Source organism: Watersipora subatra, chromosome 2, assembly GCF_963576615.1.
Source record: "Watersipora subatra chromosome 2, tzWatSuba1.1, whole genome shotgun sequence".
In the NCBI taxonomy this organism is placed as follows: domain Eukaryota; kingdom Metazoa; phylum Bryozoa; class Gymnolaemata; order Cheilostomatida; family Watersiporidae; genus Watersipora; species Watersipora subatra.
The window spans coordinates 359,000-386,786 of NC_088709.1; the positions used below are offsets into that span (position 1 = coordinate 359,000).

Sequence of the window (27,787 nt, forward strand, 5' to 3'; positions counted from 1 at the left end):
CTCGACGTTGAATTTTCTTGTAAATTATAGGATATAAAACCAATATTTTGTTTTAGCATATGCATAGCTTAACGTAGCAAATATATAGCAACACTCTACTCACTACGCACAAATGGCACACATTAGAACTGTTCAAAGAGCACTCCAACAGACTATATTTCATTCTCATTCGGTAAGGACGACAGCGTTGATTCAGCAAGTGCTTTGTATATTTGTAAACATAGCGTATCTGACTATTATTTTAGATTATCATTAATCCTCCGAGAATATATATTATACGCACGTAATATCCATAAATAGACGATGTCTAATTTACGTGAACAGATTATTAACTCTTTCGCGACCGGTCGCTCACTGCTCCAAAGTGCCCAAAAGCCAAGCTAATTACATGTAGTAGCGTAATTTGGACCTCAGATAAAAGCTGCTGTAACTTAACTTTAACTTCTCAAAGAGCCCTAAATAAATACGCTTTGGAAAGCTGACAATTTTCTCTACAAGCTGATATCTCTTGCTTTCAGTTAACATATGAATATATTTATAATATAAGCCGCAATTTGTTTGAGCTAAAGATTTTTTAATGCTAAATTTTAATGCATTTTTAAATCCTATAAATATATTTAAGCATGTTGTATAGAACCTCATTACACAGATTCATATGTTTGCTGAAGTATGCAGCAAAAGCTGGCTTTTCACATCATATTTCTGATAAAATTAGTTGTACTAGCTATCACATAAAGAATACAGGTGCTTTATTTAAACTCATGGCTTGCCATCGAAGTTCACTTTTCTAATTTTGTATCATAGCTAGCAACTTATGTTGCTGATTTCGTCTGACCAGTCAAATATATGTACTTGCGGAAAGTCAAATGACCTATAACCAGTCAAGCGTTGACATGTCAACCCATTACATAGCCTACATGCTTATGTTGGACTCATAGATGTTTTTTTTTGCATAAGTATAGCGCGCTCACCACGACAGACTGCTCTATAGACGTCAACATAGAAATTAGTGTATGGTGCCTATTTGATTATTTTAGTGTATGGCTGCGATGAGTGGCATGTCCCGCAGGTCTCTTCATCTACAAGAGTATCAGAGCAAACAGCTTCTAGCAGATCATGGAGTTACCGTTCAGAGGTTCAGGGTTGCCTCAAGTGTTAAGGAGGCAGACGAGCTAACAAAGGAGTTGTGTTAGTAACTAATATCTACTTTACATATTCATGAGGAGTTCTTTTCCAAAACCAGTTATATCCGATTTTAGCATTTTTCACAAGCAAAAAAATTTTGTATACTCAATATTGTTCAATATAATTGGCATAGTTTTTAGCTAATACTCAAGACAAATGACAAAGCAAGCTTATACTTTCTTTTTGTTCAACAATTTTGTCAAGAAGCATGGTAAACAGCCAACAGATTTCTGCATTTTTTTTCAAAAGCAGTTATTTCCAGAAATAACTGCTTTTGACATGAAAGGATCAGCAACTAGTGATTTAAACAATAAGTCTTGGATAATAGTCTGACTTTAACTACAGCTTTAGGTGAACTAATAATTAATGTGGACTAGTTACAAGCGGTGAACCAACATGTTATATACAATAATATTTCGAAAATAAAAACATACCGTATATCATTTTACTGTAAAAAGCATCTTATTTAGAAAGAAATTCTCTACAAGATATGTATAAAATTGTTTAGTAAATCTCAAACTCGCCACTTGTTTTTGTGTTGATCAAACGGGGTGTGTTTTTTATATCTATGAAAGTAACGATCTGGTTTGCCGTTTTGAAAAATAATTAAAAATAAAATTGTTAAGCCAATTTTTTTTTATTGGTTGCACGTGATTGACAGTAAGGTTGTTTCAGACATCATTTGATTAGTCTAGCTAACGTTTGGGTCTTGTAATGAAAATAAAAGTGACACCCTATTGATAATGCGATCCATCGGCTTACCGTCTGTACTTATATTACTGTGGAAGCCGATACATTGGCTTGCGAAAGAGTTAATAGCAAAAATAGTAGTAGATTACTACTACTAGCACTAGTTAACTTTTGTACTAAACACAAACAAACATGCATTGTGTTTGATGTGATTGTTTCATTTGTTTTTGCCTTCTGCAATTTAGTTAAATTTTGGTTTCAAGCCAATTTAACAGTAAAAGGTTTAAATTAGTTACCTTCTACATTCTCTTTGTTCTTTTTACTTTTACCAGGTCGCGTTATTTGCACAGGTTCTTCCAAAAAGTCATTTAATGTTGCTACAGTAGAATTACTTGTTGAAGATGCATCCATCATGAAAGCACAGGAAGTGGAGAGATAGCTTACAAAACTAAGTCAACAAATCAAAAAGCTGACCTAGTTTTACAACAACCAATTGAAAAGCAAGCAAAAAAATAACTGCTTTTGGAATGAAACCCAATAGGAAATAACTGGTTTTGGAACAAAACAAAGATTTTAAAGGGTGCAATGTATGAGAAATAACTGGTTTAGGAACAAAAAATCAATATACTCATATTATTAGAGTATAATTTAAGATTAAAAAGTCAAAAAGTGCAAAAAATGGAAATAACTAGTCTTGGAAATGAACTCCTCATGAACTCCTATACTCTCGCTGTCAAATTCTCTTACTGTCACTGTATTTCTTTTCTTGTCAATTCTCAGGTCTGGTGGGAGCTCTCGGCCTCCACTAATAATATTTTTGTATGTAGATGAGGAAAGCAAAGCCGAAGAATTTGTGATTAAAGCTCAGATATTGGCGGGAGGCAAAGGGAAGGGCCATTTTGATACAGGCTTCAAGGGAGGAGTGCATCTGACCAAGGAGTAAGTAAACCATAGTTATGTCTCATCAAGTAGCGAGTCCATTGCTTGTCCTTTTTCGTGGGTTGATGCATCTTTGATATTTATTGTTGGTTGCGTTGTCACTAAATGAAATACTAGTGACAACCGTTTCAATTGCCACCTTAGTGACGAGCGATAGAGCAGCAATGAGCTATTTATTTTATTTATATGGACCGTTGTAAACAGAACTCTTTCTTGAATCTTAGTAAAACTCCTGCCATTCAAAACAAACATCCACACAGCTTTTCGTTTCATACGTGGCTTTCGTTGGTGGTTTCGTTTCATACGTGGCTTTCGTTGGCGGTTTCGTTTCATACGTGGCTGAGGTGGTTTCATTTTACAATTTACTCCGCGTTTTGTAGTCAACGTAAAGTCTCAGAGCTGGTTGGAGAAATGCTTGGCAATCGACTGATTACAAAGCAGACGCCCGCTGATGGTGTCACAGTCAACAAGGTGAGTTGGTCAGTTTTTCTTTTGGCTAGTATTCTCTTTTTGTAACTCTTGTTATTTTTAAGGAAACTCACTTTGTTTCCGTGCAGTTAATCCTCAAGTTAATCCTCAAGTTAATCCGCAGTGTGCATCATCCGCAGTGTGCATCATCCGCAGGATGGAAACTGCAAAAACCTGCTAGTCAAGTGAGTTTTATTACTCACAAGTTTTTTTTAATGTTTCACTGTAAATACTTGCATGTATGTCTCTTGATTGTGCATTATATTTAAATACTTACATGTATGTCTCTTGATTGTGCATTATATTTAAATACTTACATGTATGTCTCTTGATTGTACAATATATTTAAATACTTACATGTATGTCTCTTGATTGTACAATATATTTAAATACTTACACGTATGTCTCTTGATTGTGCATTATATTTAAATACTTACATGTATGTCTCTTGATTGTGCATTATATTTAAATACTTACACGTATGTCTCTTAATTGTACAATATATTTAAATACTTACATGTATGTCTCTTGATTGTGCATTATATTTAAATACTTACATGTATGTCTCTTGATTGTGCAATAATATTTAAATACTTACATGTATGTCTCTTAATTGTACAATATATTTAAATACTTACATGTATGTCTCTTGATTGTGCATTATATTTAAATACTTACATGTATGTCTCTTGATTGTGCATTATATTTAAATACTTACATGTATGTCTCTTGATTGTACAATATATTTAAATACTTACATGTATGTCTCTTGATTGTACAATATATTTAAATACTTACATGTATGTCTCTTGATTGTACAATATATTTAAATACTTACATGTATGTCTCTTGATTGTGCATTATATTTAAATACTTACATGTATGTCTCTTGATTGTGCATTATATTTAAATACTTACATGTATGTCTCTTGATTGTGCATTATATTTAAATACTTACACGTATGTCTCTTGATTGTACAATATATTTAAATACTTACATGTATGTCTCTTGATTGTGCATTATATTTAAATACTTACATGTATGTCTCTTGATTGTGCATTATATTTAAATACTTACATGTATGTCTCTTGATTGTGCATTATATTTAAATACTTACATGTATGTCTCTTGATTGTGCATTATATTTAAATACTTACATGTATGTCTCTTGATTGTACAATATATTTAAATACTTACATGTATGTCTCTTGATTGTGCAATATATTTAAATACTTACATGTATGTCTCTTGATTGTACAATATATTTAAATACTTACATGTATGTCTCTTGATTGTGCATTATATTTAAATACTTACATGTATGTCTCTTGATTGTGCATTATATTTAAATACTTACATGTATGTCTCTTGATTGTGCATTATATTTAAATACTTACATGTATGTCTCTTGATTGTACAATATATTTAAATACTTACATGTATGTCTCTTGATTGTACAATATATTTAAATACTTACATGTATGTCTCTTGATTGTACAATATATTTAAATACTTACATGTATGTCTCTTGATTGTGCATTATATTTAAATACTTACATGTATGTCTCTTGATTGTGCATTATATTTAAATACTTACATGTATGTCTCTTGATTGTGCATTATATTTAAATACTTACACGTATGTCTCTTGATTGTACAATATATTTAAATACTTACATGTATGTCTCTTGATTGTACAATATATTTAAATACTTACATGTATGTCTCTTGATTGTGCATTATATTTAAATACTTACATGTATGTCTCTTGATTGTGCATTATATTTAAATACTTACATGTATGTCTCTTGATTGTGCATTATATTTAAGTACCTACACGTATGTCTCTTGATTGTACAATAATATTTAAATACTTACATGTATGTCCCTTGATTGTACAACATATTTAAATACTTACACATATGTCTCTTGATTGTACAATATATTTAAATACTTACACGTATGTCTCTTGATTGTAAAATATATTTGAGTACGTCCACGTACATCCTTTGATTGTGCAATATATCTAAGTATTTACACGTACGTCTCTTGATTGAACTACCCTACAGGATGAAAATATTCGTTGGTTATAAAAATTCGCGATTTCGCGAAGTCAATTCCGCGAATTATTAAATTCCGTGAATAATTAGTTCTATTTTTAATCACAAAGGAGAATAACTACTGCATCAAATTAATAACTAGTCGCTAGGCTAGTTTTTAATATAAATACTAAACGTAGTTGAGTTCCAAAACATTTTTAAAATCATTGCTTGGGCTTGGAGCTAACACCATTGCCAATGCATCACATTTATTTACAAAATTATTCAAGGTTGTCACAAGATATGCAGAATGGCGTCATCGCGAAAATAGCTGCTAGGCAGAAGTACTAAACGTTGCCGAGTTCCAAAACTTCTTTAAAATCATCGCCGGGCTTCGAGTTTTATTGCCATTGCATCAAACTTTACAAAATTATTCAAGGTTTTCACAAGTTATTCGGCATGGCTTCGTCATCGCAAAAAATCTCCTAGTCTTTTTACATTGAAATCGATTCCATCAATCGCTAATACCGAAGTTGAGGACGATCATAATTTTGATCTGGACATTATGGTATGTATTTGATTTGCAGATACGTTTTTCCATAATTAACTGCATTAGTTATTTCTTTTGTTTAAAAACTGATCGCTTTCATTAAATACTTCAGCTATTGTTTTTGTACTTCGGTAACACTTATTAATATTTTTTCTTTTTTGTGTTTACTGCAGATTGAGAATGAAACAACCTACTCCGATCACGAAAACTAGAGACAAGTAGTAATATTCATCAAGGCAGTAATATTGGCAGAGAAGCAACCAGTCAACCTAGACCCCCTTCATCGACAACAACTCCTTGATATCGCTGCAGCAAACATGATTAAATTATATATTTTATTTCATGTATAGATATATCATGATTTATTACAAACTTGAGTGTACAAATAAAATATTTCAAATACAAATAAAATTTTACAAACGATGAATGGAGTAAATATAAACAGTTTAGTCTATATGACGTTTGTCTAGAGCAATACAATTAAACTGATACTCTTGATAAGTAAATACTAGCGTGTAATGGTGCTCTCTGACTAGTTATTTTGGTAATAGCAGCTCTATATCGCTGTCACCGTCTTGGGTAGATGTTAAAGGCGATTCTCTTGCTACTACATGACTGGTAAGGAAGTTATCATCAGAACTTTCCTCGTGGCTTACTATTGCATAGTTCTGCCGGTTGGCCAAAGATTTGCGCTCGTAAAGGCGTTTTTGTTCCTTTTTTAAAACAGATATGTTCTCCTCGTTAGCAGCTGCAGTCACATCTACCTCAATTTCAAGACCTCCCTGAATGATTGGTGATCTTCTTAGAATGACATCCACCACCCTTACAATCATTGTGCTTTCGTGTATGATGAAAAATCTCTCTCACACTAAAACAAATAATGAAGCGGTAAGGATGGAAAAATAAATATTGCGTTATACCGAAGAACCAAAGTAAAATTCAATTAATTTAGTAAATGGTTTTGAAAAAACTCATTACTTACCACAAATTGTTGGTTCATCAAAGGCCTCCAAATCTATGAATATTCGTAAAAACCTCTGAACGCAGCAAAAAATTTATAGCTTAGCACGAGCGACTTATAGTTGTAAGCTAAATAGAAAACGAAACACGCAATGTGCGCATGCGTAGGGTTAACTCTATTGCTAGACGTAATAGAGTTAACGCTTCATAGAGAGTGACCGTTTTCAGCTGCGAATAAATTAATCTGCGAATATGCATGAAATGGCAATTTTCGCGAAATATAACTCCGCGAATAAATTCATCCTGTAGGGTATATATGTAGGTTTATGCAAGCAGTAAGATGTTCCTTGGTAGGGCTGAATGTTTTTGGTTCTTAAAGCTTAAACATGAATCATGAGTGGTTAAAACAAAAGACAGGTTGATATGAAAGATTGTAGCGCGTAATCATGAATATCGGCTTCTTCTGTGGAGCCAAAATACATGCATTACACTGATAGGGAAGGCAGCATTTTAGTTTCGAATGTTGCTAGCATACTGTGATACGCTTCAATTACATCATTACAGGTGTCGATTGGAGAGGCCCTTGACATAGCCAGAGAGACCTACTTTGCTATTCTAATGGATAGAGAGCACAACGGGCCCGTGCTTGTTGGTAGTCCTGAGGGTGGAGTTGATATCGAGCAGGTAGCTAAGGAGAACCCAGACGCTATATTTACCGTAAGTATTTTCCGGTTCATTCCTCTGTCTACTAGACATTGTCTTACGCTAACTCGACATTGTAGTCAGGTCTATTGGTACTGGTCTATGATATACACTAGTTAGGTACTGGTAGTAGTACTGGTCTATAATATACACTAGCTAGGTACTAGTAGTAGTACTGGTCTATAATATATACTAGTTAGGTACTAGTAGTAGTACTGGTCTATAATATACACTAGTTAGGTACTAGTAGTAGTACTAGTCTATAATATACACTAGTTAGGTACTAGTAGTAGTACTGGTCAATAATATACACTAGTTAGGTACTAGTAGTAGTACTGGTCTATAATATACACTAGTTAGGTACTAGTAGTAGTACTAGTCTATAATATACACTAGTTAGGTACTAGTAGTAGTACTGGTCTATAATATACACTATTTAGGTACTAGTAGTAGTACTGGTCTATAATATACACTAGTTAGGTACTAGTAATAGTACTGGTCTATAATATACACTAGTTAGGTACTAGTAGTAGTACTGGTCTATAATATACACTAGTTAGGTACTAGTAGTAGTACTGGTTTGTAGCTGAAAATTTATTCTTAACCATTTTAATAGACAAGTAATAATGCTTGTTAGTAGGATGCTTGACAGTCATATACACTGTGAGAGATCGTCATGAGTAATCTGTATGTACCGTAAGTCCTCATGCTCAAGCCACGTGGCTTGGCATTGGGCGGGGCTTCTGGTTCAAGGTCATAGGCCGTGACTTAAGGCCATTTTTTTAAAACTTACGTGGCGCTCAGGGCGGCTTCCCGATAAATGCGCTCTCTGCTCAGCTCTTGCGTTATAACCATAGAATCGCATTCATGGCACACTTTTATGGATTGGGGTTTTTGGCGACTTGCTCGTTTATTTTTAAGGTCATGTTTATTGAATACTTAAGACTAAAGAAGAATTTATCACTCTGTCGAGTTGAATTCATGACACACGAGTGAGAGACAAGTGGTTGGGAGCATGTTAATACCTGCTGACATCGAAGCAGAAACTATGGACCAAACTGAGTGCAAAACAGTTTTTCTTATTCAAGAGGACGGGGGAATAACGAAACTTGTCTCAACACTCTCGCTCCTGAAAGTGTCAAGGACGACAAAACCTCAGTCGTTTAGCTGCGGGCATATGCGGCTTGTTGGAAAGGGCGGCTAGATACCACAGACGGCTTGTTGGAGGGTTATTTTTTCCTTCGTGAGTCATCTGTTTGTGAGTACAACCAGCACGGCTTGAGCATGAGGACTTATGGTACATAATTCTTCCATGAAGTGGCAAAGCGGTTGAGTAGTGTAGCGAGTAGCCCGCTTGTCTGTAAAACGGAGAGCCTGGGCTCAATTCATGTGCGAGGTAACTTTTTCTGCTAACGTTGTTACCATGGCTTCAGACAGGCGGACGAACACAGTTCTTATTATAGTAAAATTTGAGTTTAAGGCTTTCAATAGCTGCTTTTAGGTCTTTATTTATAACCTACATGTAATATTAATGGTCACAGCAATACCTACCAATTATACAATTCTCTCTTTATTATTTTGATTCTCTCGATGCACATTTCTCTTGCCCAGTAGTACTCAATACTAGTGCTTGTACCTAGTAGTACTCAATACTATTGCTTGTATCTAGTGGTACTCAATACTATTGCTTGTACCTAGTAGTACTCAATACTATTGCTTGTACCTAGTAGTACTCAATACTATTGCTTGTATCTAGTAGTACTCAATACTAATGCTTGTACCTCGTAAAACTCACTACTATTGCTTGTACCTAGTAATACTCAATACTAGTGCTTGTACCTCGTAAAACTCACTACTATTGCTTGTACCTAGTAGTACTCAATACTATTGCTTGTACCTATTAGTACTGAATACTATTGCTTGTACCTAGTAGTACTCAATACTATTGCTTGTATCTAGTAGTACTCAATACTATTGCTTGTACCTAGTAGTACTCAATACTATTGCTTGTATCTAGTAGTACTCAATACTATTGCTTGTACCTAGTAGTACTCAATACTATTGCTTGTATCTAGTAGTACTCAATACTAATGCTTGTACCTCGTAAAACTCACTACTATTGCTTGTACCTAGTAATACTCAATACTAGTGCTTGTACCTCGTAAAACTCACTACTATTGCTTGTACCTAGTAGTACTCAATACTATTGTTTGTACCTATTAGTACTGAATACTATTGCTTGTACCTAGTAGTACTCAATACTATTGCTTGTATCTAGTAGTACTCAATACTATTGCTTGTACCTAGTAGTACTCAATACTATTGCTTGTACCTAGTAGTACTCAATACTATTGCTTGTATCTAGTAGTACTCAATACTAGTGCTTGTACCTCGTAAAACTCACTACTATTCCTTGTATCTAGTAGTACTCAATACTATTGCTTGTCTCTAGTAGTACTTGCATTTCTATGTTAGTCTGGAACAGACTGCACAATTATGATTGTAAATTGAATTCTATTTATGTTAGAGGAAAGAAGTAATTCTGAAAGTACACCCTTTGCATACACTTGGATATCTGGCAGCATTTTACTTTCCATTACACTATTCCACAGGAAGCTGTTGATATATTCGAAGGGCTAACTGATGAGCAGGCGGAACGTATGGCAACTAATCTCGGCTTTCAGGGTGAAACCCATAAACAGGTATATAAATTACTCATGCACAAGTAGGTATCTAACTATTACGCCCACAAGTATGTGTATAAATTATCTGCCCACAAGTAGGTATATAAATTATTTTCCCACAAGTAGGTATATAAATTATCTGCTCACAAGCAGGTGTATAAATTATCTTCCCACAAGCAGGTATATAAATGATCTTCCCACAAGCAGGTGTATAAATTATCTGCCCACAAGTATGGGTATAAATGATCTTCCCACAAGTAGATATATAAGTTATCTTCCCACAAGTAGGTATATAAATTATCTGCCCACAAGCAGGGGTTTAAATTATCTGCCCACAAGCAGGTATATAAATTATCTTCCCACAAGTAGGTGTTTAAATTATCTGCCCACAAGTAGGTGTTTAAATTATCTGCCCACAAGCAGGTGTATAAATTATCTGCCCACAAGTAGGTGTTTAAATTATCTGCCCACAAGCAGGTGTATAAATTATCTGCCCACAAGCAGGTGTATAAATTATCTTCCCACAAGCAGGTGTATAAATTATCTGCCCACAAGTAGGTGTATAAATTATCTTCCCACAAGCAGGTGTATAAATTATCTTCCCACAAGTAGGTGTATAAATTATCTTCCCACAAGCAGGTGTATAAATTATCTGCCCATAAGCAGGTATATAAATTATCTTCCCACAAGTAGGTATATAAATTATCTTCCCACAAGCAGGTGTATAAATTATCTTCCCACAAGCAGGTGTATAAATTATCTGCCCACAAGCAGGTGTATAAATTATCTTCCCACAAGTAGATATATAAGTTATCTTCCCACAAGTAGGTATATAAATTATCTGCCCACAAGCAGGGGTTTAAATTATCTGCCCACAAGCAGGTATATAAATTATCTTCCCACAAGTAGGTGTTTAAATTATCTGCCCACAAGTAGGTGTTTAAATTATCTGCCCACAAGCAGGTGTATAAATTATCTGCCCAAAAGCAGGTGTATAAATTATCTTCCCACAAGCAGGTATATAAATTATCTGCCCACAAGTAGGTATATAAATTATCTTCCCATAAGCAGGTATATAAATTATTTTCCCACAAGTAGGTATATAAATTATCTTCCCACAAGCAGGTGTATAAATTATCTTCCCACAAGCAGGTGTATAAATTATCTTCCCACAAGCAGGTGTATAAATTATCTTCCCACAAGCAGGTGTATAAATTATCTTCCCACAAGCAGGTATATAAATTATCTTCCCACAAGTAGGTGTATAAATTATCTTCCCACAAGTAGGTGTATAAATTATCTTCCCACAAGCAGGTGTATAAATTATCTTCCCACAAGCAGGTATATAAATTATCTGCCCACAAGCAGGTGTATAAATTATCTTCCCACAAGTAGGTATATAAATTATCTTCCCATAAGCAGGTATATAAATTATCTTCCCACAAGCAGGTGTATAAATTATCTTCCCACAAGCAGGTGTATAAATTATCTTCCCACAAGTAGGTGTATAAATTATCTTCCCACAAGTAGGTGTATAAATTATCTTCCCACAAGCAGGTGTATAAATTATCTGCCCACAAGCAGGTATATAAATTATCTTCCCACAAGCAGGTATATAAATTATCTTCCCACAAGCAGGTGTATAAATTATCTTCCCACAAGCAGGTATATAAATTATCTTCCCACAAGCAGGTGTATAAATTATCTGCCCACAAGCAGGTATATAAATTATCTTCCCACAAGTAGGTATATAAATTATCTTCCCACAAGCAGGTGTATAAATTATCTTCCCACAAGCAGGTATATAAATGATCTTCCCACAAGCAGGTATATAAATTATCTTCCCACAAGTAGGTATATAAATGATCTTCCCACAAGCAGGTATATAAATTATCTTCCCACAAGCAGGTGTATAAATTATCTTCCCACAAGTAGGTGTATAAATTATCTTCCCACAAGCAGGTGTATAAATTATCTTCCCACAAGCAGGTGTATAAATTATCTTCCCACAAGCAGGTGTATAAATTATCTGCCCACAAGCAGGTGTATAAATTATCTGCCCACAAGCAGGTATATAAATTATCTTCCCACAAGCAGGTATATAAATTATCTTCCCACAAGCAGGTGTATAAATTATCTTCCCACAAGCAGGTATATAAATTATCTTCCCACAAGCAGGTATATAAATTATCTTCCCACAAGCAGGTGTATAAATTATCTTCCCACAAGCAGGTATATAAATTATCTTCCCACAAGTAGGTATATAAATTATCTGCCCACAAGCAGGTGTATAAATTATCTTCCCACAAGTAGGTGTATAAATTATCTTCCCACAAGCAGGTGTATAAATTATCTGCCCACAAGTAGGTATATAAATTATCTTCCCACAAGCAGGTGTATAAATTATCTGCCCACAAGCAGGTGTATAAATTATCTTCCCACAAGCAGGTGTATAAATTATCTGCCCACAAGCAGGTATATAAATTATCTTCCCACAAGCAGGTGTATAAATTATCTTCCCACAAGCAGGTGTATAAATTATCTTCCCACAAGCAGGTATATAAATTATCTTCCCACAAGCAGGTGTATAAATTATCTTCCCACAAGTAGGTGTATAAATTATCTTCCCACAAGCAGGTGTATAAATTATCTGCCCACAAGTAGGTATATAAATTATCTTCCCACAAGCAGGTGTATAAATTATCTTCCCACAAGCAGGTGTATAAATTATCTGCCCACAAGCAGGTATATAAATTATCTGCCCACAAGCAGGTATATAAATTATCTTCCCACAAGCAGGTATATAAATTATCTTCCCACAAGCAGGTGTATAAATTATCTTCCCACAAGCAGGTATATAAATTATCTTCCCACAAGCAGGTGTATAAATTATCTTCCCACAAGCAGGTATATAAATTATCTTCCCACAAGCAGGTATATAAATTATTTTCCCACAAGTAGGTGTATAAATTATCTTCCCACAAGCAGGTGTATAAATTATCTTCCCACAAGCAGGTATATAAATTATCTTCCCACAAGCAGGTATATAAATTATTTTCCCACAAGTAGGTGTATAAATTATCTTCCCACAAGTAGGTATATAAATGATCTTCCCACAAGCAGGTGTATAAATTATCTTCCCACAAGTAGGTGTATAATTTATCTTCCCACAAGCAGGTGTATAAATTATCTTCCCACAAGTAGGTATATAAATGATCTTCCCACAAGCAGGTATATAAATTATTTTCCCACAAGTAGGTGTTTAAATTATCTTCCCACAAGCAGGTGTATAAATTATCTTCCCACAAGCAGGTATATAAATTATCTGCCCACAAGCAGGTGTTTAAATTATCTTCCCACAAGCAGGTGTATAAATTATCTTCCCACAAGCAGGTGTATAAATTATCTTCCCACAAGCAGGTATATAAATTATCTTCCCACAAGCAGGTATATAAATTATCTGCCCACAAGCAGGTGTTTAAATTATCTTCCCACAAGCAGGTATATCAATTATCTTCCCACAAGCAGGTATTTAAATTATCTTCCCACAAGCAGGTATATAAATTATCTTCCCACAAGCAGGTATATAAATTATCTGCCCACAAGCAGGTGTTTAAATTATCTTCCCACAAGCAGGTATATAAATTATCTTCCCACAAGCAGGTATATAAATTATTTTCCCACAAGTAGGTGTATAAATTATCTTCCCACAAGCAGGTGTATAAATTATCTTCCCACAAGCAGGTATATAAATTATCTTCCCACAAGCAGGTATATAAATGATCTTCCCACAAGCAGGTATATAAATTATCTTCCCACAAGCAGGTGTATAAATTATCTTCCCACAAGCAGGTGTATAAATTATCTTCCCACAAGCAGGTATATAAATTATCTTCCCACAAGCAGGTATATAAATTATCTTCCCACAAGCAGGTATATAAATGATCTTCCCACAAGCAGGTATATAAATTATCTTCCCACAAGTAGGTATATAAATTATCTTCCCACAAGCAGGTGTATAAATTATCTTCCCACAAGCAGGTATATAAATTATCTTCCCACAAGCAGGTGTATAAATTATCTTCCCACAAGCAGGTGTATAAATTATCTTCCCACAAGCAGGTATATAAATTATTTTCCCACAAGTAGGTGTATAAATTATCTTCCCACAAGCAGGTGTATAAATTATCTTCCCACAAGCAGGTATATAAATTATCTTCCCACAAGTAGGTATATAAATTATCTTCCCACAAGCAGGTGTATAAATTATCTTCCCACAAGCAGGTATATAAATTATCTTCCCACAAGCAGGTGTATAAATTATCTTCCCACAAGCAGGTGTATAAATTATCTTCCCACAAGCAGGTATATAAATTATCTTCCCACAAGCAGGTGTTTAAATTATCTTCCCACAAGCAGGTATATAAATTATCTTCCCACAAGCAGGTGTATAAATTATCTTCCCACAAGCAGGTATATAAATTATCTTCCCACAAGTAGGTGTATAAATTATCTTCCCACAAGCAGGTGTATAAATTATCTTCCCACAAGCAGGTATATAAATTATCTTCCCACAAGCAGGTGTATAAATTATCTTCCCACAAGTAGGTGTATAAATTATCTGCCCACAAGCAGGTGTATAAATTATCTTCCCACAAGCAGGTATATAAATTATCTGCCCACAAGTAGGTATATAAATTATCTTCCCACAAGCAGGTGTATAAATTGTCTTCCCACAAGCAGGTGTATAAATTATCTTCCCACAAGCAGGTGTATAAATTATCTTCCCACAAGCAGGTATATAAATTATCTTCCCACAAGCAGGTATATAAATTATCTGCCCACAAGCAGGTGTTTAAATTATCTTCCCACAAGCAGGTGTATAAATTATCTTCCCACAAGCAGGTATATAAATTATCTGCCCACAAGCAGGTGTTTAAATTATCTTCCCACAAGCAGGTGTATAAATTATCTTCCCACAAGCAGGTGTATAAATTATCTTCCCACAAGCAGGTATATAAATTATCTTCCCACAAGCAGGTATATAAATTATCTGCCCACAAGCAGGTGTTTAAATTATCTTCCCACAAGCAGGTATATCAATTATCTTCCCACAAGCAGGTATTTAAATTATCTTCCCTCAAGCAGGTATATAAATTATCTTCCCACAAGCAGGTATATAAATTATCTGCCCACAAGCAGGTGTTTAAATTATCTTCCCACAAGCAGGTATATAAATTATCTTCCCACAAGCAGGTGTTTAAATTATCTTCCCACAAGCAGGTATATAAATTATCTTCCCACAAGCAGGTATATAAATTATCTGCCCACAAGCAGGTGTTTAAATTATCTTCCCACAAGCAGGTATATCAATTATCTTCCCACAAGCAGGTATTTAAATTATCTTCCCACAAGCAGGTATATAAATTATCTTCCCACAAGCAGGTATATAAATTATCTTCCCACAAGTAGGTATATAAATTATCTTCCCACAAGCAGGTGTATAAATTGTCTTCCCACAAGCAGGTGTATAAATTATCTTCCCACAAGCAGGTGTATAAATTGTCTTCCCACAAGCAGGTGTATAAATTATTTTCCCACAAGTAGGTATATAAATTATCTTCCCACAAGTAGGTATATAAATTATCTTCCCACAAGCAGGTGTATAAATTATCTTCCCACAAGCAGGTATATAAGTTATCTTCCCACAAGTAGGTATATAAATTATCTTCCCACAAGTAGGTGTATAAATTATCTTCCCACAAGTAGGTGTATAAATTATCTTCCCACAAGCAGGTATATAAATTATCTTCCCACAAGCAGGTGTATAAATTATCTTCCCACAAGCAGGTATATAAGTTATCTTCCCGCAAGTAGGTATATAAATTATCTTCCCACAAGTAGGTATTTAAATTATCTTCCCACAAGCAGGTGTATAAATTATCTTCCCACAAGCAGGTATATAAATTATCTTCCCACAAGCAGGTGTATAAATTATCTTCCCACAAGTAGGTGTATAAATTATCTTCCCACAAGCAGGTATATAAATTATCTTCCCACAAGCAGGTGTATAAATTATCTTCCCACAAGCAGGTGTATAAATTATCTTCCCACAAGCAGGTGTATAAATTATCTTCCCACAAGCAGGTATATAAATTATCTTCCCACAAGCAGGTATATAAATTATCTTCCCACAAGCAGGTGTTTAAATTATCTTCCCACAAGCAGGTATATAAATTATCTTCCCACAAGCAGGTGTTTAAATTATCTGCCCACAAGTAGGTATATAAATGATCTTCCCACAAGCAGGTGTATAAATGATCTTCCCACAAGCAGGTGTATAAATTATCTTCCCACAAGCAGGTGTTTAAATTATCTGCTCACAAGCAGGTGTTTAAATTATTTGCCCACAAGCAGGTGTATAAATTATCTTCCCACAAGCAGGTGTATAAATTATCTTCCCACAAGCAGGTGTTTAAATTATCTTCCCACAAGCAGGTATATAAATTATTTTCCCACAAGCAGGTGTATAATTGATCTGCCCACATGTAGGTATATAAATGATCTTTCCACAAGCAGGTATATAAATTATCTGCCCACAAGTAGGTATATAAATTATCTTCCCACAAGCAGGTGTATAAATTATCTGCCCTCAAGCAGGTGTATAAATTAGCTTCCCACAAGCAGGTTTTTAAATTATCTGCTCACAAGCAGGTGTTTAAATTATCTGCCCACAAGCAGGTGTTTAAATTATCTGCCCACAAGTAGGTGTTTAAATTATCTGCCCACAAGCACGTGTTTAAATTATCTTCCCACAAGTAGGTGTATAAATGATCTGCCCACAAGTATGTGTATAAATGATCTGCCCACAAGCAGGTATATAAATTATCTGCCCACAAGCAGGTGTTTAAATTATCTGCCCACAAGTAGGTATATAAATTAACTGCCCACAAGCAGGTGTTTAAATTATCTGCCCACAAGTATGTGTATAAATGATCTGCCCACAAGCAGGTATATAAATTATCTTCCCACAAGCAGGTGTATAAATTATCTTCCCACAAGCAGGTGTTTAAATTATCTTCCCACAAGCAGGTATATAAATTATTTTCCCACAAGCAGGTGTATAATTGATCTGCCCACAAGTAGGTATATAAATGATCTTTCCACAAGCAGGTATATAAATTATCTGCCCACAAGTAGGTATATAAATTATCTTCCCACAAGCAGGTGTATAAATTATCTGCCCTCAAGCAGGTGTATAAATTAGCTTCCCACAAGCAGGTTTTTAAATTATCTGCTCACAAGCAGGTGTTTAAATTATCTGCCCACAAGCAGGTGTTTAAATTATCTGCCCACAAGTAGGTGTTTAAATTATCTGCCCACAAGCACGTGTTTAAATTATCTTCCCACAAGTAGGTGTATAAATGATCTGCCCACAAGTATGTGTATAAATGATCTGCCCACAAGCAGGTATATAAATTATCTGCCCACAAGCAGGTGTTTAAATTATCTGCCCACAAGTAGGTATATAAATTAACTGCCCACAAGCAGGTGTTTAAATTATCTGCCCACAAGTAGGTGTTTAAATTATCTGCCCACAAGCACGTGTTTAAATTATCTGCCCACAGGTATGTGTATAAATGATTTGCCCACAAGCAGGTGTATAAATTATCTTCCCACAAGCAGGTATATAAATTATCTTCCCACAAGTAGGTATATAAATTATCTGCCCACAAGTAGGTATATAAATTAACTGCCCACAAGCAGGTGTTTAAATTATCTGCCCACAAGCAGGTGTTTAAATTATCTTCCCACAAGTAGGTATATAAATTATCTGCCCACAAGTAGGTATATAAATTAACTGCCCACAAGCAGGTGTTTAAATTATCTGCCCACAAGCAGGTGTTTAAATTATCTTCCCACAAGCAGGTATATAAATTATCTTCCCACAAGTAGGTATATAAATTATCTGCCCACAAGTAGGTATATAAATTAACTGCCCACAAGCAGGTGTTTAAATTATCTGCCCACAAGCAGGTGTTTAAATTATCTGCCCACAGGTATGTGTATAAATGATTTGCCCACAAGCAGGTGTATAAATTATCTTCCCACAAGCAGGTATATAAATTATCTGCCCACAAGCAGGTGTTTAAATTATCTGCCCACAAGTAGGTATATAAATTAACTGCCCACAAGCAGGTGTTTAAATTATCTGCCCACAAGTATGTGTATAAATGATCTGCCCACAAGCAGGTATATAAATTATCTGCCCACAAGCAGGTGTTTAAATTATCTGCCCACAGGTATGTGTATAAATGATTTGCCCACAAGCAGGTGTATAAATTATCTTCCCACAAGCAGGTATATAAATTATCTTCCCATAAGTAGGTATATAAATTATCTTCCCACAAGCAGGTATATAAATTATCTGCCCACAAGTAGGTGTATAAATTATCTGCCCACAAGCAGGTGTATAAATTATCTTCCCACAAGCAGGTATATAAGTTATCTTTCCACAAGTAGGTATATAAATGATCTTCCTGCAAGTAGGTATATAAGTTATCTTCCCACAAGCAGGTGTATAAATTATTTTCCCACAAGTAGGTGTTTAAATTATCTGCCCACAAGCAGGTGTATAAATTATCTTCCCACAAGCAGGTATATAAATTATCTTCCCACAAGTAGGTATATAAATGATCTTCCTGCAAGTAGGTATATAAGTTATCTGCCCACAAGTAGGTATATAAATTATCTGCCCACAAGCAGGTGTATAAATTATCTTCCCACAAGTAGGTATATAAATTATCTTCCCACAAGTAGGTATATAAATGATCTTCCCACAAGTAGGTATATAAATTATCTTCCCACAAGCAGGTATATAAATTATCTGCCCACACGTAGGTGTATAAATTATCTTCCCACAAGTAGGTATATAAATTATCTGCACACTAAGTAGGTGTATAAATTATCTTCCCACAAGCAGGTATATAAGTTATCTTCCCACAAGCAGGTATATAAGTTATCTTCCCACAAGTAGGTATATAAATGATCTTCCCACAAGCAGGTATATAAATTATCTTCCCACAAGCAGGTGTATAAATTATCTTCCCACAAGCAGGTATATAAATTATCTTCCCACAAGTAGGTATATAAATGATCTTCCTGCAAGTAGGTATATAAGTTATCTGCCCACAAGTAGGTATATAAATTATCTGCCCTCAAGCAGGTGTATAAATTATCTTCCCACAAGCAGGTGTATAAATTAACTGCCCACAAGCAGGTGTTTAAATTATCTGCCCACAAGTATGTGTATAAATGATCTGCCCACAAGCAGGTATATAAATTATCTGCCCACAAGCAGGTGTTTAAATTATCTGCCCACAGGTATGTGTATAAATGATTTGCCCACAAGCAGGTGTATAAATTATCTTCCCACAAGCAGGTACATAAATTATCTTCCCACAAGTAGGTATATAAATTATTTGCCCACAAGTAGGTATATAAATTAACTGCCCACAAGCAGGTGTTTAAATTATCTGCCCACAAGCAGGTATATAAATTATCTTCCCACAAGCAGGTGTATAAATTATCTTCCCACAAGCAGGTGTTTAAATTATCTGCCCACAAGCAGGTATATAAAATATCTTCCCACAAGCAGGTGTTTAAATTATCTTCCCACAAGCAGGTATATAAATTATCTGCCCACAAGCAGGTGTTTAAATTATCTTCCCACAAGCAGGTGTATAAATTATCTTCCCACAAGCAGGTGTTTAAATTATCTTCCCACAAGCAGGTATATAAATTATCTGCCCACAAGCAGGTATATAACTTATCTTCCCACAAGCAGGTGTATAAATTATCTTCCCACAAGCAGGTGTATAAATTATCTTCCCACAAGTAGGTATATAAATTATCTTCCCACAAGCAGGTATATAAATTATCTTCCCACAAGTAGGTATATAAATTATCTTCCCACAAGCAGGTGTATAAATTATCTTCCCACAAGCAGGTGTATAAATTATCTTCCCACAAGCAGGTATGTAAATTATCTTCCCACAAGTAGGTGTTTAAATTATCTTCCCACAAGTAGGTGTTTAAATTATCTGCCCACAAGCAGGTGTATAAATTATCTTCCCACAAGCAGGTATATACATTATCTTCCCACAAGCAGGTGTATAAATTATCTTCCCACAAGCAGGTGTATAAATTATCTTCCCACAAGCAGGTATATAAATTATCTTCCCACAAGTAGGTGTTTAAATTATCTTCCCACAAGTAGGTGTTTAAATTATCTTCCCACAAGTAGGTGTTTAAATTATCTGCCCACAAGCAGGTATATAAATTATCTTCCCACAAGTAGGTGTTTAAATTATCTTCCCACAAGTAGGTGTTTAAATTATCTGCCCACAAGCAGGTGTATAAATTATCTTCCCACAAGCAGGTATATACATTATCTTCCCACAAGCAGGTGTATAAATTATCTTCCCACAAGCAGGTGTATAAATTATCTTCCCACAAGCAGGTATATAAATTATCTTCCCACAAGCAGGTGTATAAATTATCTTCCCACAAGCAGGTGTATAAATTATCTTCCCACAAGTAGGTGTTTAAATTATCTTCCCACAAGTAGGTGTTTAAATTATCTTCCCACAAGCAGGTGTATAAATTATCTTCCCACAAGTAGGTATATAAATTATCTTCCCACAAGTAGGTATATAAATTATCTTCCCACAAGCAGGTATATAAATTATCTTCCCACAAGCAGGTGTATAAATTATCTTCCCACAAGTAGGTGTTTAAATTATCTTCCCACAAGCAGGTGTATAAATTATCTGCCCACAAGCAGGTATATAAATTATCTTCCCACAAGTAGGTGTATAAATTATCTGCCCACAAGCAGGTGTATAAATTATCTTCCCACAAGCAGGTATATAAATGATCTTCCCACAAGCAGGTGTATAAATTATCTGCCCACAAGCAGGTGTATAAATTATCTTCCCACAAGTAGGTGTATAAATTATCTTCCCACAAGTAGGTATATAAATTATCTTCCCACAAGCAGGTGTATAAATTATCTTCCCACAAGTAGGTATATAAATTATCTTCCCACAAGTAGGTATATAAATTATCTTCCCACAAGTAGGTATATAAATTATCTTCCCACAAGCAGGTATATAAATTATCTTCCCACAAGCAGGTGTTTAAATTATCTTCCCACAAGCAGGTATATAAATTATCTTCCCACAAGCAGGTATATAAATTATCTTCCCACAAGCAGGTATATAAATTATCTTCCCACAAGCAGGTATATAAATTATCTTTCCACAAGCAGGTATATAAATTATCTTCCCACAAGCAGGTGTTTAAATTATCTTCCCACAAGCAGGTATATAAATTATCTGCCCACAAGTAGGTATATACATTATCTTCCCACAAGCAGGTATATAAATTATCTTCCCACAAGCAGGTATATAAATTATCTTCCCACAAGTAGGTATATAAATTATCTTCCCACAAGTAGGTATATAAATTATCTTCCCACAAGCAGGTGTATAAATTATCTTCCCACAAGCAGGTGTTTAAATTATCTTCCCACAAGTAGGTGTATAAATTATCTTCCCACAAGTAGGTGTATAAATTATCTGCCCACCAGCAGGTGTATAAATTATCTTCCCACAAGCAGGTATATAAATTATCTGCCCACAAGTAGGTATATAAATTATCTTCCCACAAGTAGGTGTTTAAATTATCTTCCCACAAGCAGGTATATAAATTATCTTCCCACAAGTAGGTATATAAATGATCTTCCCACAAGTAGGTATATAAATGATCTTCCCACAAGTAGGTATATAAATTATCTGCCCACAAGCAGGTATATAAATGATCTTTCCACAAGTATGTGTATAAATGATCTGCCCACAAGCAGGTATATAAATTATCTTCCCACAAGCAGGTATATAAATTATCTGCCCACAAGCAGGTGTATAAATTATCTTCCCACAAGCAGGTATATAAATTATCTTCCCACAAGTAGGTATATAAATTATTTTCCCACAAGCAGGTATATAAATTATCTGCCCACAAGTAGGTATATAAATTAACTGCCCACAAGCAGGTGTTTAAATTATCTGCCCACAAGCAGGTGTTTAAATTATCTGCCCACAAGCAGGTGTTTAAATTATCTTCCCACAAGTAGGTATATAAATTATCTTCCCACAAGTAGGTATATAAATGATCTTTCCACAAGTAGGTATATAAATCATCTTCCCACAAGTAGGTATATAAATCATCTGCCCACAAGCAGGTATATAAATGATCTTTCCACAAGTATGTGTATAAATGATCTGCCCACAAGCAGGTATATAAATTATCTTCCCACAAGCAGGTATATAAATTATCTGCCCACAAGCAGGTGTTTAAATTATCTTCCCACAAGCAGGTATATAAATTATCTTCCCACAAGCAGGTATATAAATTATCTTCCCACAAGCAGGTATATAAATTATCTTCCCACAAGCAGGTGTTTAAATTATCTTCCCACAAGCAGGTATATAAATTATCTGCCCACAAGCAGGTATATAAATTATCTGCCCACAAGCAGGTATATAAATTATCTTCCCACAAGCAGGTGTATAAATTATCTTCCCACAAGCAGGTATATAAATTATTTTCCCACAAGTATGTGTATAAATGATCTGCCCACAAGCAGGTATATAAATTATCTTCCCACAAGCAGGTATATAAATTATCTGCCCACAAGCAGGTGTTTAAATTATCTTCCCACAAGCAGGTATATAAATTATCTTCCCACAAGTAGGTATATAAATTATCTTCCCACAAGTAGGTGTATAAATTATCTGCCCACAAGCAGGTATATAAATTATCTGCCCACAAGCAGGTGTATAAATTATCTTCCCATAAGCAGGTATATAAATTATCTTCCCACAAGTAGGTGTATAAATTATCTTCCCACAAGCAGGTATATAAATTATCTTCCCACAAGTAGGTATGTAAATTATCTTCCCACAAGTAGGTGTATAAATTATCTTCCCACAAGCAGGTATATAAATTATCTTCCCATAAGCAGGTGTATAAATTATCTTCCCACAAGCAGGTGTATAAATTATCTTCCCACAAGCAGGTGTATAAATTATCTTCCCACAAGCAGGTATTTAAATTATCTTCCCACAAGTAGGTATATAAATTATCTTCCCACAAGCAGGTGTATAAATTATCTGCCCACAAGCAGGTGTATAAATTATCTTCCCACAAGCAGGTGTATAAATTATCTGCCCACAAGCAGGTGTTTAAATTATCTTCCCACAAGTAGGTATATAAATTATCTTCCCACAAGTATGTGTATAAATGATTTTCCCGCAAGTAGGTATATAAATTTTCTTCCCACAAGTAGGTATATAAATTATCTGCCCACAAGTAGGTGTATAAATGATCTTCCCACAAGTAGGTATATAAATGATTTTTCCACAAGTAGGTATATAAATGATCTTCCCACAAGTAGGTATATAAATTATCTGCCCACAAGCAGGTATATAAATGATCTTTCCACAAGCATGTGTATAAATGATCTGCCCACAAGCAGGTATATAAATTATCTTCCCACAAGCAGGTATATAAATTATCTGCCCACAAGCAGGTGTATAAATTATCTTCCCACAAGCAGGTATATAAATTATCTTCCCACAAGTAGGTATATAAATTTTCTTCCCACAAGTAGGTATATAAATTATCTGCCCACAAGTAGGTGTATAAATGATCTTCCCACAAGTAGGTATATAAATGATCTTTCCACAAGTAGGTATATAAATGATCTTCCCACAAGTAGGTATATAAATTATCTGCCCACAAGCAGGTATATAAATGATCTTTCCACAAGTATGTGTATAAATGATCTGCCCACAAGCAGGTATATAAATTATCTTCCCACAAGCAGGTATATAAATTATCTGCCCACAAGCAGGTGTATAAATTATCTTCCCACAAGCAGGTATATAAATTATCTTCCCACAAGCAGGTATATAAATTATCTTCCCACAAGCAGGTATATAAATGATCTTCCCACAAGCAGGTGTATAAATTATCTGCCCATAAGCAGGTGTATAAATTATCTTCCCACAAGTAGGTATATAAATTATCTTCCCACAAGTAGGTATATAAATGATCTTCCCACAAGTAGGTATATAAATGATCTTTCCACAAGTAGGTATATAAATTATCTTCCCACAAGTAGGTATATAAATTATCTGCCCACAAGCAGGTATATAAATGATCTTTCCACAAGCAGGTGTACAAATTATCTTCCCACAAGCAGGTATATAAATCATCTTCCCACAAGCAGGTGTATAAATTATCTGCCCACAAGTATGTGTATAAATGATCTTCCCACAAGCAGGTATATAAATTATCTTCCCACAAGCAGGTATATAAATTATCTTCCCACAAGTAGGTGTATAAATTATCTTCCCACAAGTAGGTATGTAAATTATCTGCACACTAAGTAGGTGTATCAATTATTTGTCCACAAGCAGGTATATAAATGGCCGAAGTCCACTACAAATCAGGAGTTCTCAAAAGTATTGACCTTTGTGTAAACATTTGACACACTTTTGTAGGCCGTCGAACAGATGAAGAACATGTACAAATTTTTCTTGAGCGTCGACGCTACCCAGATTGAAATCAATCCGTTTGGTGAGACACCTCAGGGCCACGTTGTTTGCTTCGATGCGAAGATCAATTTTGATGACAACGCCTATTTTCGACAGCAGTCGGTAAGTGTGATAGAAAAGGTGTGGACCAGTGAGATGTACGATTAGCTACTGTAGCTTTAGGTAGTATGGTAATGTTTCTATCTTTTATCGCCAGATCTTTGCTATGGATGACAGAAGTGAGATGGACCCAAGAGAAGTTGAGGCAGAAGCAAACAACCTAAATTATGTCGGCCTCGATGGATCTATCGGCTGTTTAGGTGCATAATATTTTGTAACATGCTATCTGTTGTTATTATGGTTTATAGCCTTTGACTTGATCGGCGTAGTTCCTGCATCGATAACTATTGTCTCTGGCCCAATTCTACAACACAAATCAATCGCTCATCAAAGGGTTGTCTTTTTACAGTAAATGGTGCTGGTTTGGCAATGGCCACTATGGACATCGTGAAGCTATGTGGTGGAGAACCTGCCAACTTCCTCGATTGTGGAGGGGGTGTAAATGAGGAACAGGTGCACAAGGCTTTCACTCTTCTTCTACACGACAGCCATGTAAGTTACATGCCTCTGTCAGCACAGCTATGTAAGTTGAAATCCTGCCTCTGTCAGTACAGCTGTCAGTTTAAACGCTGCCTCTGTCAGTTTAAACGCTGCCTCTGTCAGTTTAAACGCTACCTCTGTCAGTTTAAATGCTGCCTCTGTCAGTTTAAATGCTGCCTCTGTCAGTTTAAACGCTGCCTCTGTCAGTACAGCTATGTCAGTTTAAACGCTGCCTCTGTCAGCACAGCTATGTCAGTTTAAATCCTGCCTCTGTCAGTACAACTATGTCAGTTTAAATACTGCCTCTGTCAGTACAGCTATGTCAGTGGAAACGCTGCCTCTGTCAGCACAGCTATGTAAGTTTAAATACTGCCTCTGTCAGCACAGCTACTATAAAACCTTTATTTGAACGCCATGGCACTCTATTTTTCAACCCTTCCCTCAGAGAGGCGCTTTATTAGAGGTTACGTTCAAATAAAGGGTGGCATTGTATTTTTCAAACACCTTGTTGGAGTGTTGAGAAGATAATTTAACCATTTTGCGAGCTAATCGAATGTCGCCTATAATTTGCACTCTCCTTCGGTCGGTGCGGCATTAACACTTTTAAATGCAATAAATTTGCTAACTTACCTCCAACTTGTAGATTTTTAATAAATATGCATGAGAAAGCTGATACATGTCTCTACCAGTTGATATATATTGCTTGCAATTAACCTACGATGATCTTATAGCTTGCGTTGCAGATTGTTGGAGCTTTGAAGTTTCTTATTTTAATTTTAAAAGCATATTTTCATTTTTACAACTATATTTAACAAGGTTGCACAACCTCTCATTGTACTCATCAATATTTTTGCTACAGTTCGCTGCCAAAACTGGCATTTTATGTGCAATAGAACGAGTTACAAGCGTCGATCCATTGTAAGCTGAGTTCAGATTACCGCAATCATTCTATCAAATAATATGCTATAAATCTGAAAATTTATAAGCTTTATAATAATAATAATCTATCAACTGCTATAACTATACATATGTTCAATAACTAGTAACATAAACAAACCATAACTATAATACGTGCAGCAACAAAAATTAACATTTTAAAACAAGTATTAACATTTTTAAAACAGAAATATTAGCATCGTTTGCTCAGCCAGTTGTGTTTGACTGTTGCTTCCGTTTGGAACCATTTCATATCCTTCTGGATGTTCAATACCTTTCACTATGTCTAGCATTTGTTTAGCAGAGCAAATCTTTTTACGCGATGCTATTTTAGAATAGAAATTTTTAGCGCCATTAAAGAGAAACCACATGTAATCAAAATAAATTTAAAGTGTTAGCCTCAAAATATGTAGTAGCACGTTTTCCATCATAAATATGGAAACTTTTTTCATATACATCGAAGTATCAAGACTGCGTTAAAAAAGGACTACTTTTTGCCTGGTACAGATAGTAATTCTATCATGTTGCGATCAAAGTTTTAACGAAAAAACCTAAAGATTTGGAAATGAACTTCGACACGAACAGAAACGACGAATAAATTAATTATTATTGATGTAACCGAGTTATTATTAGGACAGTTTTGTGGACACTTTTCTACTGATCACTCACTATTATGCGTTCATTCGTACAGATTAACAATGTCAAATAGTGGCGTTCAAATAGAAGTGGGGTTCAATTAAAGGCTGGCGCTGTATTCAATCCTTGTTCCATAGTGACACTCAAATAGAGGTGGCGTTCAAATACAGGTTTTACGGTATGTAAGTTGAAATGCTGCCTCTTTCAACACAGCCACTTGAAGTGCTGTCTCTGTATAATAAAGATTGTACCACAAAATCTATCTGTTCACTTGTATGGTAGGTGAAGGCAGTGCTCGTCAATATATTTGGTGGAATCGTCAATTGTGCAACTGTGGCAAATGGAATTGTTAAAGCTGCGAAAGCCCTCCAATTAACCCTACCTCTAGTTGTACGTCTTGAAGGTAAGCATGTTGTATTGATGCTTACATACTCATGTACAAATGTACCTTTAATACATTTATTTAGGTGTTCTATGATATGCGTTGTCCTCACATCAGGAAGCACTTTGCAGGGTTCAACGTTGAAGAGGCCCAAAAGATCCTAGCGGAAAGCAATCTTCCAATATTAATGGCGGACGGTTTTCAACACGCGGCGAAGACAGTAGTTGAGAAGGCTGGTGCGTAAGGCTGGCACAACCGCTTAGGCTTTTATTTTCATAGTATTTGCACTTTTTATCTCTGTGAACTGTATTTTGACCGCCTAGTTTTGTAATATTTATTTGTTCATACGGAG

General features: G+C 35.2%; 1 protein-coding gene across 1 annotated transcript; it reads left to right on the top strand.

Moving 5' to 3' along the window:
* Window positions 1-27,705, top strand: LOC137388822 (succinate--CoA ligase [GDP-forming] subunit beta, mitochondrial-like). The gene is made up of 11 exons (XM_068075277.1): window positions 1-172; window positions 1,038-1,188; window positions 2,703-2,814; window positions 3,195-3,285; window positions 7,397-7,549; window positions 10,147-10,236; window positions 24,849-25,004; window positions 25,099-25,201; window positions 25,351-25,493; window positions 27,336-27,456; window positions 27,567-27,705. The coding sequence occupies exons 1-11, from the start codon at window positions 113-115 to the stop codon at window positions 27,677-27,679; spliced, it is 1,293 nt and encodes a 430-aa protein (XP_067931378.1). The 5' UTR covers window positions 1-112; the 3' UTR covers window positions 27,680-27,705.
* Window positions 27,706-27,787: the final 82 nt, after the last annotated feature.